The 14,080-nt window shown below is 32.1% G+C and overlaps 1 protein-coding gene across 4 annotated transcripts in view; it reads left to right on the top strand.

Annotated features, from left to right (window-relative positions):
* USP34 (ubiquitin specific peptidase 34) overlaps nt 1–14,080 on the top strand; it is a 265,762-nt gene that overhangs the window by 136,249 nt on the left and 115,433 nt on the right. For all 4 annotated transcript variants that reach the window (XM_031950529.1, XM_031950528.1, XM_031950527.1 and 1 more), the window contains 4 exons: nt 72–199; nt 2,790–2,879; nt 6,471–6,566; nt 9,944–10,026. In XM_031950529.1, the coding sequence (XP_031806389.1) occupies nt 72–199; nt 2,790–2,879; nt 6,471–6,566; nt 9,944–10,026 (397 nt within the window). The remainder of the gene's footprint in view (nt 1–71; nt 200–2,789; nt 2,880–6,470; nt 6,567–9,943; nt 10,027–14,080) is intronic.

Genomic DNA, 14,080 nt, shown 5'->3' with positions numbered 1-14,080 from the left:
AAAGGGGTTTTGGACCTATCACAGTGAATGGAATATTAATGTAAAGATTGATAATTTTTTTTTTATTATAGATTCATCTCTCAGAAGGGTTAATAAATGAGGCAGAGAAACTTCTTTGCTCCTTAGTGTGCTGGTTTACAGATCGACAGATTCGAATGAGATTCATTGAAGGCTGTCTAGAAAATTTAGCAAACAACAGGTAAATATTAACTGACAATATGTAGAGGAGGTAATGTGTTACAGCACTTAGAATGCTGGCCTTGAAATGAGGAAGTGGTTCAAGTGCCATCTGTGACACATCCTTGCTGTATGACCCTGGACCCTTAATTTCTTGCACAGCAAGACTTTAAATTTCAGAAAAGGCAATGATATTCATTGGTAGGGGTATTCTATATTATTGTAATCACACATGCAGGTCTTATTCCTAAGCCAACTATACTAGTAGAATGGTAGAATATAATCTATGAAAAAAAGTATCATATGGAATTTGAATTTTTTTATTTTTTAATACCTACAATATTGTGAATTCAGGTTACTTGTTTGTGAGCAGATAGCTAGTTTTTGCAAGAGGAAGGATATCAACCTAGATTTTGTCACTCCAAGATCATCATGCTTTGAGGCCTCACTATAATTTTTATATTAGTTGTATTTGTCCTACTTCAACTTTGTTATCAATACAAAAATTTCTTTAATTTTTAAATTTTTTTTTTCAGAGACTCTTGTTATTTTTCTTTTTGTAAAGAAGCAGGAAGAAATGTTACTCTTTTGTTTTTGATTCTAACATTTTTTGGGAACACAAAACTATAATGCTTCTGTTTTTTCTTTCTTTTTTCTTTTCTTTTTTTTTTAATATCATTTGAACTTATCAAATATAAGGTAGGCTAAATCACACATAAAAATTAAGTTGTAATGTGGCTTAAATGTTTATGATAACCCCTATGTTCTATTCTACGGTAAGATTTTTTTTGGGGGGGGGGGGTCCATTCTAATAGTATATAACCCACCCAGCTTTTTAAACTTTGCATAACTGAATGTGGAGATCACAAAATTATGTTTTATTATCACTAAATGTTTGATTCGTATATTATGTACTTGCATATCCAGGGTCCTAAAAGTTTCCAGGGTGAAAATGGGTCACTATTGGAAAAAGTTAAAGAAGCCCTGGTAAAAGCCCTGGTTAAAAAAACAAAAAAACCAAAACCTGATTCTTGAAACAGTTCCCACTGATCATTTGTATCTAGATACCAACCAAAAAATTCTTGCTTTTGCAATTCAATGGCAGTATTGGGTTTTTTGTTTTGTTTTGTTTTGGTTTTTTTAATCCAATTTCTGGTTTCCCTCCAATTCTTCTGATTTGTCTTCTGGTTTGCTTCTTGACATAATAAAATTATGATATTTCACTAAATGTTGACAGTTTAGTTTAGTTACTCCAATAATCAATTGATGAATTTAATTGACATCTGGCATGAACTGGTAACTTTCTAATTAAGTAATTTATCAGGCTATTTTGATATTTATTTTAATCCATATGGAGACTTTGATGCTTTGATGTTAAATATTTCCCTTATTAGTCTTTTTAAGGTTTAGTTAGTTTATTTTTATTCATTTATTTATTATGGAGGCAATTGGGGTTAAGTGACTTGCCCAAAGTCACACAGCCGGGAAGTATTAAGTGTCTAAGTCCAGATTTGAACTCAGATCCTCCTGATTTCAGGGCTTGTACTCTATCTACTATACCAACTAGCTGCCCCCGGTTTACTTAGTTTAAAAGATAATTCCTGGAAGTTTCTTTTTATTCATTGCTAAATGAATCATAAATTTTTATAAAATTTTGAATCTTGCCATTACTTTTGAAAATTTGTATGTGCAATGAAAAGTACTCAACCAAGATTTTCAGTTCAACTGAGAATTTTCAGTTTAAACTCTCTATCACTTTGTATTAGATACATTATTTTCCACTTAATATTTGCTCAGTTAAAAAAAATCATTAAAAACTAAATTTTTTACTCTTTTTCTTTGTGCTCATGCTTTCCATTTTCAAAGATGTCCATGATGCATTAAATGACACTGATGGATCCATATACTTGATCATTTCAATAGTATCTTTCCTACTGTTAATTCTGTAGTATTTATAAATCCTTTAGAAAGACCTAATTAGTTAATAGGAGAAAGTCTGCATCTTTTTCTTTATGCAGGTTATGTATAACTTGCCTCCAGGTTGCTTTTGTAATCCAAAAACCTATTGAATATTGGTTGGTAGTGTTTGTAAACCAACTACTGTGTTGGAAACACTGTGTAAGAAACATTTGTTATTCTGATCTCTAATAAATTTTTGATATTCTTTTCCCATGTTTTAAAAACAGAAAAGTTTATCTTCTAAACAGAAAAGTTTAATGTAATGTAATTATCTTAATTCTTTAAAATCAGTTTAGTTCCTGTTCTTCAAAAGACTTAAAGACCATTATATTGAAATTATAATTTTATGTATTTTTATCATATATTATGCTGCTATTATATTATGCTAATCAAGAGTGTTTGAGACATAGTACAAAATATTCAGTTTCATAAAATGAACTCACAAATTGAGAGTATTATACTTCACCTAATTTTGTTTTCATGTTATAAGTATTTAACAAGCTATACTTTTTACTTAAAGATATAATACTTAAAGACTATAATTTCATGAACTATAAATCTGGGTCTAACATGTATCATACATAACTTTGACTTTGTAAAATAATTATAGTTAGAAAAATTTATTAAAATAGTTTCCTCTTTATTTTTTTCAGATCTGTAGTAGTCTCACTTCGTCTTCTTCCAAAATTGTTTGGTACTTTCCAACAGTTTGGGAGCAGTTATGATACACATTGGATTACAATGTAAGTAAATACAGAATATTTACTGATTAATGAAATGAAGGGGTAGAGTGGATTTTTGAGATCCAGTCAATTCATAGATGAAGATATTGAAAATAGACTTTTCTCAACATTATTTTCTGTTAGTTAGTTAGAAACAGGATTAAAATTAAGTTTCTTGACTCTTTAAGTCCAGTGCCTTTTTGGTTATATTAGTTTTTTTAATGCATAATCTCTAGTTTCATTTTATTGGCTTTTTTGCCATTCTTCATTCTATAGCTTCCATTTCTGTAGTTTTGCACTAACTACCTCCCTTAGCTGGATTACCGTCCTCCCTCAGTTCCATTTCTCAGAATCTCTGCTTTCTATCAAAACTCAACCACTTCCTTCTTTTGTTTTCCTCTAAGGTTACACTTCTATCTACTCTGTGTTGTATGTATCTATTTGTATATATTCTTTTTCCTCCATTAGGTTTTAAAATTCTTGCAATAATTGTTTTTGCTTTTTTCCTAATCATCAATGCTTAGTATAACAGGTGACACAAATTAAGGGCTAAATAACTACTTGTTTGATTTATGTTACTTTTACATAATGTGAAGTTTAAAAGTAATTTTAAACACAAATGTTTCCTTTGACATAGTTATGATACTTATTAACATCATTTTAAGAACTAAGGTTCATGGAGGTTAAGTGACTTAATAATTTTCATAATGTCCGAAATGATCATTGAATCTAGGCCTTTTTTGATCAGTTTATCAGCCTTTTCTATTTCATCATTCTGTACTTATAAAATAGTTGTGAATCCACCAGTTTTTGATGACCATAAGGAAGAATCTTTATTCCCTATCTTTTAAAAGGTTTTTGCTAGTCTGAAAGTCATTTCTAACCTTGTTACATCTTCTTTTTTGATATTTCACCACTTTGGTCTGCAGGTCTGGCTATTGTCCATTCCACTGTCAAAAGTGATCTGCTAAAAGTTAAAATCTGACCATATCATTTTCTATTCAGTAAACTTCAGTAGTTCCTTATCATCTCCAGGATCAAGTATAAAATTCTATTTGGCCTTGAAAAAACCCTTCATCATAGATTCTATCTCTTCTTTTTCAGGGGAGAATAGAGTGAAGTGGGGAGAAATTTGTAGCAGGCAGACCATTCAGCAGGCTGTTGGCAATAGTAAAGGAGGTGATGAGTCTGCACCAATGTTGCAAATGTCAGAAGAGAAAACAAGGGTGTAAGAGAGAGAGAAAGAGATCTTAAGATTTGTCTGTCTTAGCACACCTGAAGTTCATAAAATACTGCTCTTTAAATATAAGAACATCTGTTATGTCATGACTTTTTTTTTTTATATATATATTTTAATCTTGAAACCAACAGAATGAGCTTATTGGATTATTATTGTGATATAAAAATATATATACGTCTAATTATTAACCCAAATTTGTTGAACAATTGTGATTCATCTGTACATAACTTGTGTGAGTATAGAAATTATTTAAATTGATAATCTTGGCTAGATTTTGTCAGTTTATACAGTTAATCACTTTTTATTATCCTTGTGCTAGGCTCATCAGTGCCCAAGAATAATGACTGTCACATAAATTAATTGATCAGTTCTTTGAGTATTAGAGGGCTCTTTTGAGTTTTGGGGATTTTTGAAAAGTCAGTGGAGAATAAATAATTTCTCCAAGAAAAATAAACCTTAATGAAATGAAGCAGAACTCTTGTTAGTGTAGACTATATATTTTTGGTCAGGCAATTGAGGTTAAATGATTTGCCCATGGTCACACAGCTAGGGAATGTTTAAATTTCTGAGGTTGGATTTGAACTGAATGTTCTCCTGACTCCAGGCCTGGTGCTCTGTCCACTGTGCCACCTTGCTGCCTCTGTGGAACTGTATTGTGAGATGTATTAGGAATAACAAAGACAAAAACCAAAATAGTCCCACTCTCTTTAGCTTAAATTCTCCTAAACAAAGATAAACATGAATTTAAAAAAATTTGGTCAGGTTGGTGGTCATGGGGGAAGAGAGAGGGAGAAGTAGAAAAGGAAAGGAATAGGAGTAGAAGTAACAACTAGGTTCATCATGAAACATTTCATGTAGTTATAAGACTTAAAGAGAAATGTAAGATTCTGGCATAGGGATGAATAACAAAAGATGTCAAATTCATAGAACATGTGACTAATACATAAGGTTTTGAAATGTAGTATTACAAAACAAAGGCTAGAAATTAAATGGGATCTGATTTGATAGATGGCCTTAAATGCCAATCTCCAAAATTTGAATTTTGCCTTGGAAATCATGGAAAGCACCATTGAAAATTTTTGAGTACAGAATTTGCACAATCAAACTTGTACCTTAGGAAGTTAATTTTCAAATCTGCATGAGAATAGATTAGAGAAAGAGGAAACTCTAAAGTCAGAGAGACCAAACTAGGAGGCTTTTAAAGTGATAATGTGGTGGCTGTGTGAATGGAGAGACGAGTATAGATATGCTAAGAGAAGATGTAAGAATATATGAAACATAGCATATGATTATATGTAAATATAGAAGAGTATAGGATGACTATTAGGTTATAAATCTGGGTGAATAATAGGATGGTAGTACTCCCAATACAAGGAGTATATTTAGGGTAGAAAGTTGTGACTTCCATTTTGGACATGATGAGTTAAAGATGTATTAAAGAACATTTCATAAAAGCTAACTTGCGGTCAATAGATATGTATAACTGGAATTCAGGATACGTTAAGATTGCTTTGTAGTCTTAGCAATCATATAGAAATGATATTTGGATGCACATAGAACTAATGAGATCCAGAGTCCTGGGAAATAGTCATTCTACTGGGTATAAGATACTGATAATGACCCAAGAAAAGTTACCAAGGTAGATTAATTGTACAGTTGGGGGGAGAATCAGGAAAGAATAGTGTCATAAAAGCCAACGCGTGATAAGAAATCAAAGAGGAAGATGTGATTAATACTATGAAAAGTTAAAGTGAAATCCAACAGTGTGACAGCCATATTTAAAGTATTTGAGAAGTGACTTAATAGCAAATGAAGATAATGAATGTAGAAAATTGCATATAATCTTTTGGCAGAAAAACAGTATTATAGCAAGGTCAATTGATGATTTATAATGGATAAGCTTAGATCTTTTTTTTTTTTTTCTCCTCTACTTGTTATTTATTTTCAAGATTATTGTTAACTGAATATATATGACATGGTTTTTTAATTGACTGAATCTGAGTTGGAGTAATTCAGTAAGTATAGTGAGAATGAATAAAAGAACTCAGATTAGATTCCAAGATATCATGAGATAGTTTATACAACTACTGGTATTAATTATTAAATTATTAATCAATATATTAATGTTTCAGCTTAAAATGCCTTTGGAGCTCATTTATTTTTAAATGCTTATGGAAATGACATAAAGAAAACTTAGATCTTCTTAAATGATATAATTAGTATGGTTTGGTCTTAAGGACAAGGACCATCAGAAGAGGAAAAAGAACTCTTCAAAGATTAATAGAATATTTAAATTTCTAATGTTTAATGTGTTTGTAATCACAAAAAAGTAAAATTATCCCTTTTTTTTTTATTTTTAATAATTGGGCCAGGTGGGCAGAAAAAGAACTAAACATGATGAAGCTTTTCTTTGATAATTTGGTATACTACATTCAAGCTGTAAGAGAAGGGAGACATAAACATGCCCTGTAAGTATATATAGCATTGTATTTCATTATATGAACTTGTAAACCTATAAATTAACTTTCCTCACTTTCAATAAACATATTGACAATCTTTTTTCAGTCTTTTTTACTCCCCCCTATCCCCACCTTCCCACTTTGTGATATTCCTATGACTTGTTACTTTGAGGAAAAAACATTAATCTTGCCAAACAGAAATGAAAGTCTTGATGAAACTTTTTTTGAAGAAGTTGTTCATTTTAAAGGCTTTAAGGTATTCAGTTTACACCACAGTAAACCATTTTGGCAGGTAGCCTAAACCAAGTTAAGGTTAACCAATGTGGTCTCCAACCATTGGTGAGTTAGGGAGACTATATACCCCAAGCATGTGAAGACATTCCCCCGCAGAATGAGTAGATGAAAACAGTTTGTCTCAGTGTCCATGAAGATGGCTAAAGCAGGTAATATGAGATACTTAGAACTTGGCTAGACATCAACCGTGCCAAAGTCATCCACTGTATCCTGATCCATTGCCAGTCATCTTGGCTTGACTAGAAGAGAGAATGACTCCAGTGACTTTAACTCTGCTTCACTTAAATCCAAGTTACATGTAAGTCAAATATATCATTCATACCGTTTTTTACAATTTTTACACAACTCAAAGTTCTGTGTCAAAAGTCAAGTGACAAAGTAGCAGAGGTAGATACACTAGGAGGTGTAGTCACAACTCTGCACACAGGCGACTCAAGCTATAGGCTGTCTTCTCATTGGACTGAAGTAATGGCAGGATTCAATAGTCTCCTGGGTGTCTGAACCCTCTTTTTAAAAGAATTGCTCCGCTCACTTCCTGGCATGAGGAAGGGATTAGGAACAGTGCTTTAAAAATTGTTTCATCCAATTCTGGCCTGCTTGCCATGGCAGGTGGGAAGCAGAAATAAATTAGAAAAACTATTAAAAAGATGTTTCTATGCACCATCAGTACATGGAATGTATGCATACTTGTGGACAACATGAAATCTAGTAGACCTGAAAGATGAAAAGTTATTGAGAAAGATGGAAGCTCGTCGTAGCCCTAAATAATACAAAGGTAGCAAATTAAAATCCAGTTTTCTGAAATATAAGTTAGATACATTTCTCTGGAGTGGTCACAGTGAATCTTTGCAATTAAAACTAATCATTAACTTTGTATATCTACTTGGCAAAAAGAGTAAACAGACTCATGATAACTGTGATTCTTACTATTGCAGTAAGGTACACCAAGTAACCTTCATCATTGTGTATACTCCCACCTTGCAAAAAGTCAAAAATTTTATAAAGATCTGGAGACTCATCATCAATGAGTCTTGGTGATTTAATTGTCAGCATATTAGAATACTTTTTCAAGTGTGAATAGTTTGTTGCTAACTTGGAGGGAAAGCTGAGCCAACATAGAGTTTTGCAAAAGTAGAACCGAAGAGGAAGGGATAGCTTTAAGACATTTGGTTTATGCTAAATGAATTTACTCATCTGGCAACTTGGAAAATCAGGATTGGTGTTATAAAAAGGATGGGGAAATTCAGAAGCTACTTAATGAAAAATATGAACACACTTTAAACATACCAGAGTTAAAACTAGCAGGATAGTTCATCTGTCTCATAAGAAATTAGTGTTTAAAAAAACCATCAAAAGTAAAGTCCAAACAAAGGTTAGAGCAATGCAGGATTCTTGGCTCAGTAAGAGGAAGATGAAATTCAGTTTTATGATGATAGTAACAATCCAAAGCAATTTTATGATGCTTTGAAGGCCATTTATGGACCAAAGACCTATGGTGCCTCTCAGCTACTCATGCTGATGGAGCTAATTGATCAGTGATAAGGAGATGATCCTAGAGAGATGGGCTGAATCTTCCATAATATTCTCAGTAGACTATCATGAATCGATACTGAAGCCCTTGACTTTGTACTTCAGGTTGAAGTCAGTTCCTTTCTAGACAAACTTGCAGCAAAAAGAGGTTTTAAGTGCACCAGGGTATGGGGGAGCATGAATGCTCACACTAAAGCAAATGAAAATTTTCTCAGGTTATATGGCAAGTAGAGATTGGCCCCCTAGGAGTTCAAGGATGTCTCTATTGTACATCTCTGTAAAGAAAAGTGAAATAGATTGTCCTGTAACAGTCCCATAATAGGTTTCTCTCTCAGTCATTGTTAGCAAAATTTTTGCTAGAGGCTTATTAACAGGCTGTTCCTTTACCTGAAAGAGGGTATTCTATCTGAGTGCCAATGTGGCTTCAGAAAGGACTGAAGAACACTTGTTATGGTGTTTGGTGCTCAGCAACTCCAGGAGAAATGCCAAGAGGCAGATATACAACTTTCATTGGTGTAACCAAGGACAAAGCCTTTGATGTCAGTTGTGAGGGCTTATGGAAAATCATGACAGAATTTGGTTGCTTGGAGAAGTTCATCAGTATTGTAAGTCAGTGGAGGACAATAACTTGTCCAATAACCAACTTGTGTGTCCCCTATTCTATTGATGAGGAATCTGAGGCCCATGGATATTAAGTGATAATTCTGCCACTGCTAGACTTATTTAAATTTTTTTTATAGCTAGATTCAGGAAAACAAAGGTACCCTTGTGAAGGTTATCCAACTTCCTAGGAAGGAAGGTATTAATTTAAAAATGAATGCATTTCTAAGCTTAATTTTAATTGCATATGGTATTAAATAAAATACCTTGGTTTAGAAAATAGCAGGATCAGTTAGTAGTTTATATGCTTAAAGATTTCTCACAGAAAAAAAATCAGCAATAGCTGATATAATAATAATAATAATAGCTCCTCTCAGTGAACAGATAAGGGAACTGAGGACCTTTAAAGTTTAACAACTTACGAAAAGTCAGAATTATAAGCATCAGAAGCTATAGCTAAAACCATGTTTTCGACTTTTAGAAACTGTCCACTGTACTATACTGCTTCATTGAACATACTGATCAACTGATTAACTTCTCCTCTTCCCCCCCCCCCCCCCCCCCCCCCCCCCCCCCCCCCCCCAGTATAGTGCTATGCTCTGAGAAATATTATAAGGGCAAAGATTTTAAGGCATACAATGCAATTTTCCTTTTCTGACACTTAAAGACTTTCTTGTCTATATAAGATCTTGTGTAATTTGAAAGATTTGATTTTTTTTGTGTGTGTGTAAGTTGAGATAATCTTAACAAAATTGAAAAAAAAATTTATTAAGTTAAATTTTTATTTTATATTAACATTTAATACTTGGATCTAATACTTTAAACTGAATTTGTTTTCTAACATTTTTTATGAATATTTTCTATATGGGAAGTTTAATTGGATGACAAAGCATTTATTAAATTATTTCTAGAAAGTTTAAAGGATTTTAAAATTATTGTAATGATTTTTTTTTTAAATATAGGTATAGTCACAGTGCAGAGGTTCAAGTTCGACTTCAATTCTTGACATGTGTTTTTTCCACTCTTGGATCACCAGATCATTTTAGTAAGTCTTAATTTAAAGATATTTTAATGATATCTGTTCTCATAACCTTACAGTAGAAGTTTTGTGTCTTTTATTTGCTTTTCAATGTTTAAAATAATCTTAGCATGTTATTGGGACTTGGGAATTTAATTGTTGTTGTTGTTTTATTTTAATAATTTTTATTTCCAGTCTAAATCTCCTTCCCCAGTATCTCCCTTCTCTGCCTAAGGAGAAGACCAAAACACAACCTATTACAAATATGTGTAGTCATGGAAAACAAATTGATCCATTAGCTATGGGGTTTTTTTAACAGAAAAAAAAAACATATGTGCTTCAGTTTTTACTCTGAACCAGTTGTCTTATTTGGAGTATATTTCCTTAGGAGTCCTTTGAAAATAAAGTTGGGTGATTGTGTTGATCAGACTTATCCTTACTAAATCCTTTCACATTTGATTTTCTTTGTCATATAGCTAGTAGTGAGTAGATTGTTCTCTTTTTGCTTGTTTCAAATTTTATCTCTTCAAACAAGTCTTACTAAGTTTTTCTGAAATAATTTCTTACAATACAATGGTATTCTATTACAATCACATGCCATATATCTTGTTCCATACCCAAAAGTGATAGGAAATTCAATTTCCCATTCTTTGACATGTGTAAAAGAGCTGTTATAGTTTTATACATAAGTGTATTTTTCCTCTATTTTTGATCTTTTTGGAGTATAGCCTTAGTAGCAGAATTACTGAATTAATAGGCATGTACAACTTAATAGCTTTTTGTCTTTAGTTCCAAAATGCTTTCCAGAATGCTCGGACTTGTTCATAATTTCACTATACCCATCTTTTCTGCATTTGTCATTTTCCTTTTCTGACATCTTAGTTAATCTTCATGTGTGAAATAACTCAGGTTTTAATTATAATTTAATTTATGTACTTTTTGAGCATTCAAATTTTTTTTTTAGTGATAGCGTTTATATTTTGAAAGTACATGCAAAGATAGTTTTCATCATTTACCCTTGCAAAACCTTGTGTTCCAATTTTTTCCCCTCATTCCTGTTCCCCTAGACAGCAAGCAATCCAATATAGATTAAACATTTGCATTTCTTCTAAACATATTTCCACATTTATTATGCTGCACAAGAAAAATGAGATCAAAAAGGGGGGAAAAAATGAGAAAGAAAAAAAAGGACGCAAACAACAACAATAAAAAATGTGAAAATACTATGTTGTGATCCACATTCAGTCCCCGCAGTCCTCTTTTTGGATGCAGATGGCTCTCTTCATTACAAGTCTATTGGAACTGGCCTGAATCACCTTGTTATTAAAAAGAGATAAGTTATTAAAAAGAGATACAGTTGATCATCACATAATCTTGTTGCTGTGTACAATGTTCTCTTGGTTCTACTCACTTCACTTAGCATCAGTTCATGTAAGTCTTTCTAGGAAATCTCTGAAATCAACATGCTGATCATTTCTTATAGAATAGTAATATTCCATTACATTCACACACCATAACTTATTCAACCATTCACCAATTGAGGACCATTTATTTAGTTTCCAGTGTGTTGCCACTAGAAAAAGAGTTGCTTCAAACATTTTTGCATATGTAGATCTTTTCCCCTTTTTTCTGATCTTTTCATGATATAGACTCAGTAGAGACACTGCTAGATCGAAAGGTAGACACAGTTTGATAGCCCTTTGGGCATAGGTCCAAATTGTTGTGCATTTTTTCTTATAGTTAATTGTTAGCTTTGATTTCTTTCTCTGAGAACTGCCTATTGATATGCTTTGGATATTTATCAATTTGGGAATTTATTGTAAAGTATATTTATGGTTTGAAGATGGGTCTGTTCTTGAATTTGTTTTGAGACTTGAAAACTTGACAGTACCACTTATGGCGTTAAATGTTCTTGGAATTGTCTTCCATTATTAGAGCACTATAGTAGATTATTACTGTATTATAAGTGAAATGAATCATTGTTGGAGACCTTTCATTTTATGCTGTGATCACTTTTATAAACTAAGTTTTATGTAAACCATTTGCTTTTAAATCACAGTCTTTATCAGATAGAGCACCTCCTATATTAATTCCCTCTTATAAATCTGGTCAAGTAAAACCATAGTCAAATTTTAATTATAAATTTAATTTATATGTCCATTTATAATTTATATGGTACTTTGTGCACAACAGTTCTTTTAAATTAATAATAGTATGCTATTTACCCATATATGTGTGATTTAGAGAAATTTTGCAAATTTAGAGAAATAAAATGACTTGCCTAAGGTCACAGAACTAATAAAGTTATCAACCAAAAGATAGGGATCTTTAGGTGTATGTATCAAGACCACTTATCTATTTATATTGCATTATAAACATTATTTGGTAATTTCTTGGGCTTGATACAATCTAGGCAAACAGAGGCATCTAGAGGACTCTTTCCCATCTGACAGTTTTTAAATATAGATCTATTAGCTTGTTTAAAAAACATTTGTATAATATTATTTCCAATATAATTATTTTCCTTTGTGATCTTTTGTATTTTATTCCATCCATTTAAAAATATTTTTTCTGAGAAAGGTTTTCTAGGCTTCACTAGGGTATGCATAAATATAGTGGAAAGGAGGGTAGAGCATGACTCAAGAATAGGTTAGAAAACTCTGGTCTTTAGTGAAATCTTAAGTTTTTGAATATTTTCCATGCTGATGGCATCAATATATTTTTTTATAGTTTGCTGAACATCAATAATCTTGGGACAATCGTGCCAAATCATCATATATATATTTTAAAATCATTCATGGACTTTAGTATGATTTTGGCCTAAGCCTATGAAATGCTTTGTTGGGTTAGAACATTTAAGATGGTGTTTTGCTCATGCAAATTAAGTGCATTTTTATAGTCAACAAAAGAGCAAGCAGAATGGCTTCTTGTATTTTTTTAGGTCTTTTAGTCAATTTTACAACTTGTAGATGTGATGTGTTGTAGAAAATCCTTGGCAGAAGAAGCTTGCTTGGTTCCTGCTTCAGATTTTCTAAAGGATGCCTTTTAGATTATTCTGTAGCATTTGTTCAGAAATGGCAGGGTTGATATTGGCATTTATTGATATTTCATCTTTTGTCGTCTTTGAGTAATAACTTCAGAACTGGTTTCTGAGCATTTCAGGATCCCTCCTTTCAGATCCAATTCTGATTTTCAAGAATCATGACTTTTTTTTTTTTTTTTTTTTTTTTTTTTTTTTTGGTAACGTACATTTATTGATTACATATTTCTATCTAAGTCATGTAGAGACAGAAAAATCAGAACCAAAAGGAAAAACTATAAGGGAAAAAACAAAAATGGGAAAATAATATGCTTTGATCTGCATTCAGTTTGCATAGTTCTCTTTATGATGCAGATGGCATTTTCTATCCAAAGTTTATTGGGATTGCCTGGGCTTACTGAATTGCTGAGAAGATCCAAGTCTGTTAGTTGATTATCATACAGTCTTGCTGTTGTTGAGCACAGTTTTCCTGGTTATGTTTGCATCATTCAGCATCAATTCATGTAAATCTTTCCAGGCTTTTCTAAAATCAGTCTGTTCATTTATTCTTAAAGAACAATGATATTCCATTATTTTTATATGCCATAACTTACTCAGCTCTTCCCCAATTAATGGACATTCAATCAGTTTCTAGTTCTTTGCCACCATAAAAAGGGCTGCTCTAGTGCACATGTGGATCCTTTTTCCTCTTTATGACGTCTTTGGAATACAAACCCAGTAGTGACATTGCTGAATCAAAGGGTATACAAGGAGCCATTTTCTTCCTTAACATTTTGTATCTCTTTTTCTAGTTGGTTGACTTTCTTTTTATAATCTTGTTTTTCTTAGATTGTTCTCTTTTTTCTTTAAATTTTTCCTTAGTCTTTTTCATTTGACTTTTAAAGTTTTTTGTTTTTGTTGTTTTGTTTTTTTCAATTTCTTTTATGAATTCTTTTTGGGTAGGAGATCATATAACATTACTCTTTGATGTAGAAGAGACTCCTTTTGCTTCAGTGTCCTGCTTTGAAGATGAACCCCAGTCTTCTCTATTTTCATAGTAAT

The sequence above is a fragment of the Sarcophilus harrisii genome, chromosome 2 (genome assembly GCF_902635505.1).
Source record: "Sarcophilus harrisii chromosome 2, mSarHar1.11, whole genome shotgun sequence".
Lineage (NCBI taxonomy): Eukaryota > Metazoa > Chordata > Mammalia > Dasyuromorphia > Dasyuridae > Sarcophilus > Sarcophilus harrisii.
This window is presented reverse-complemented; position numbering and strand designations above follow the sequence as displayed.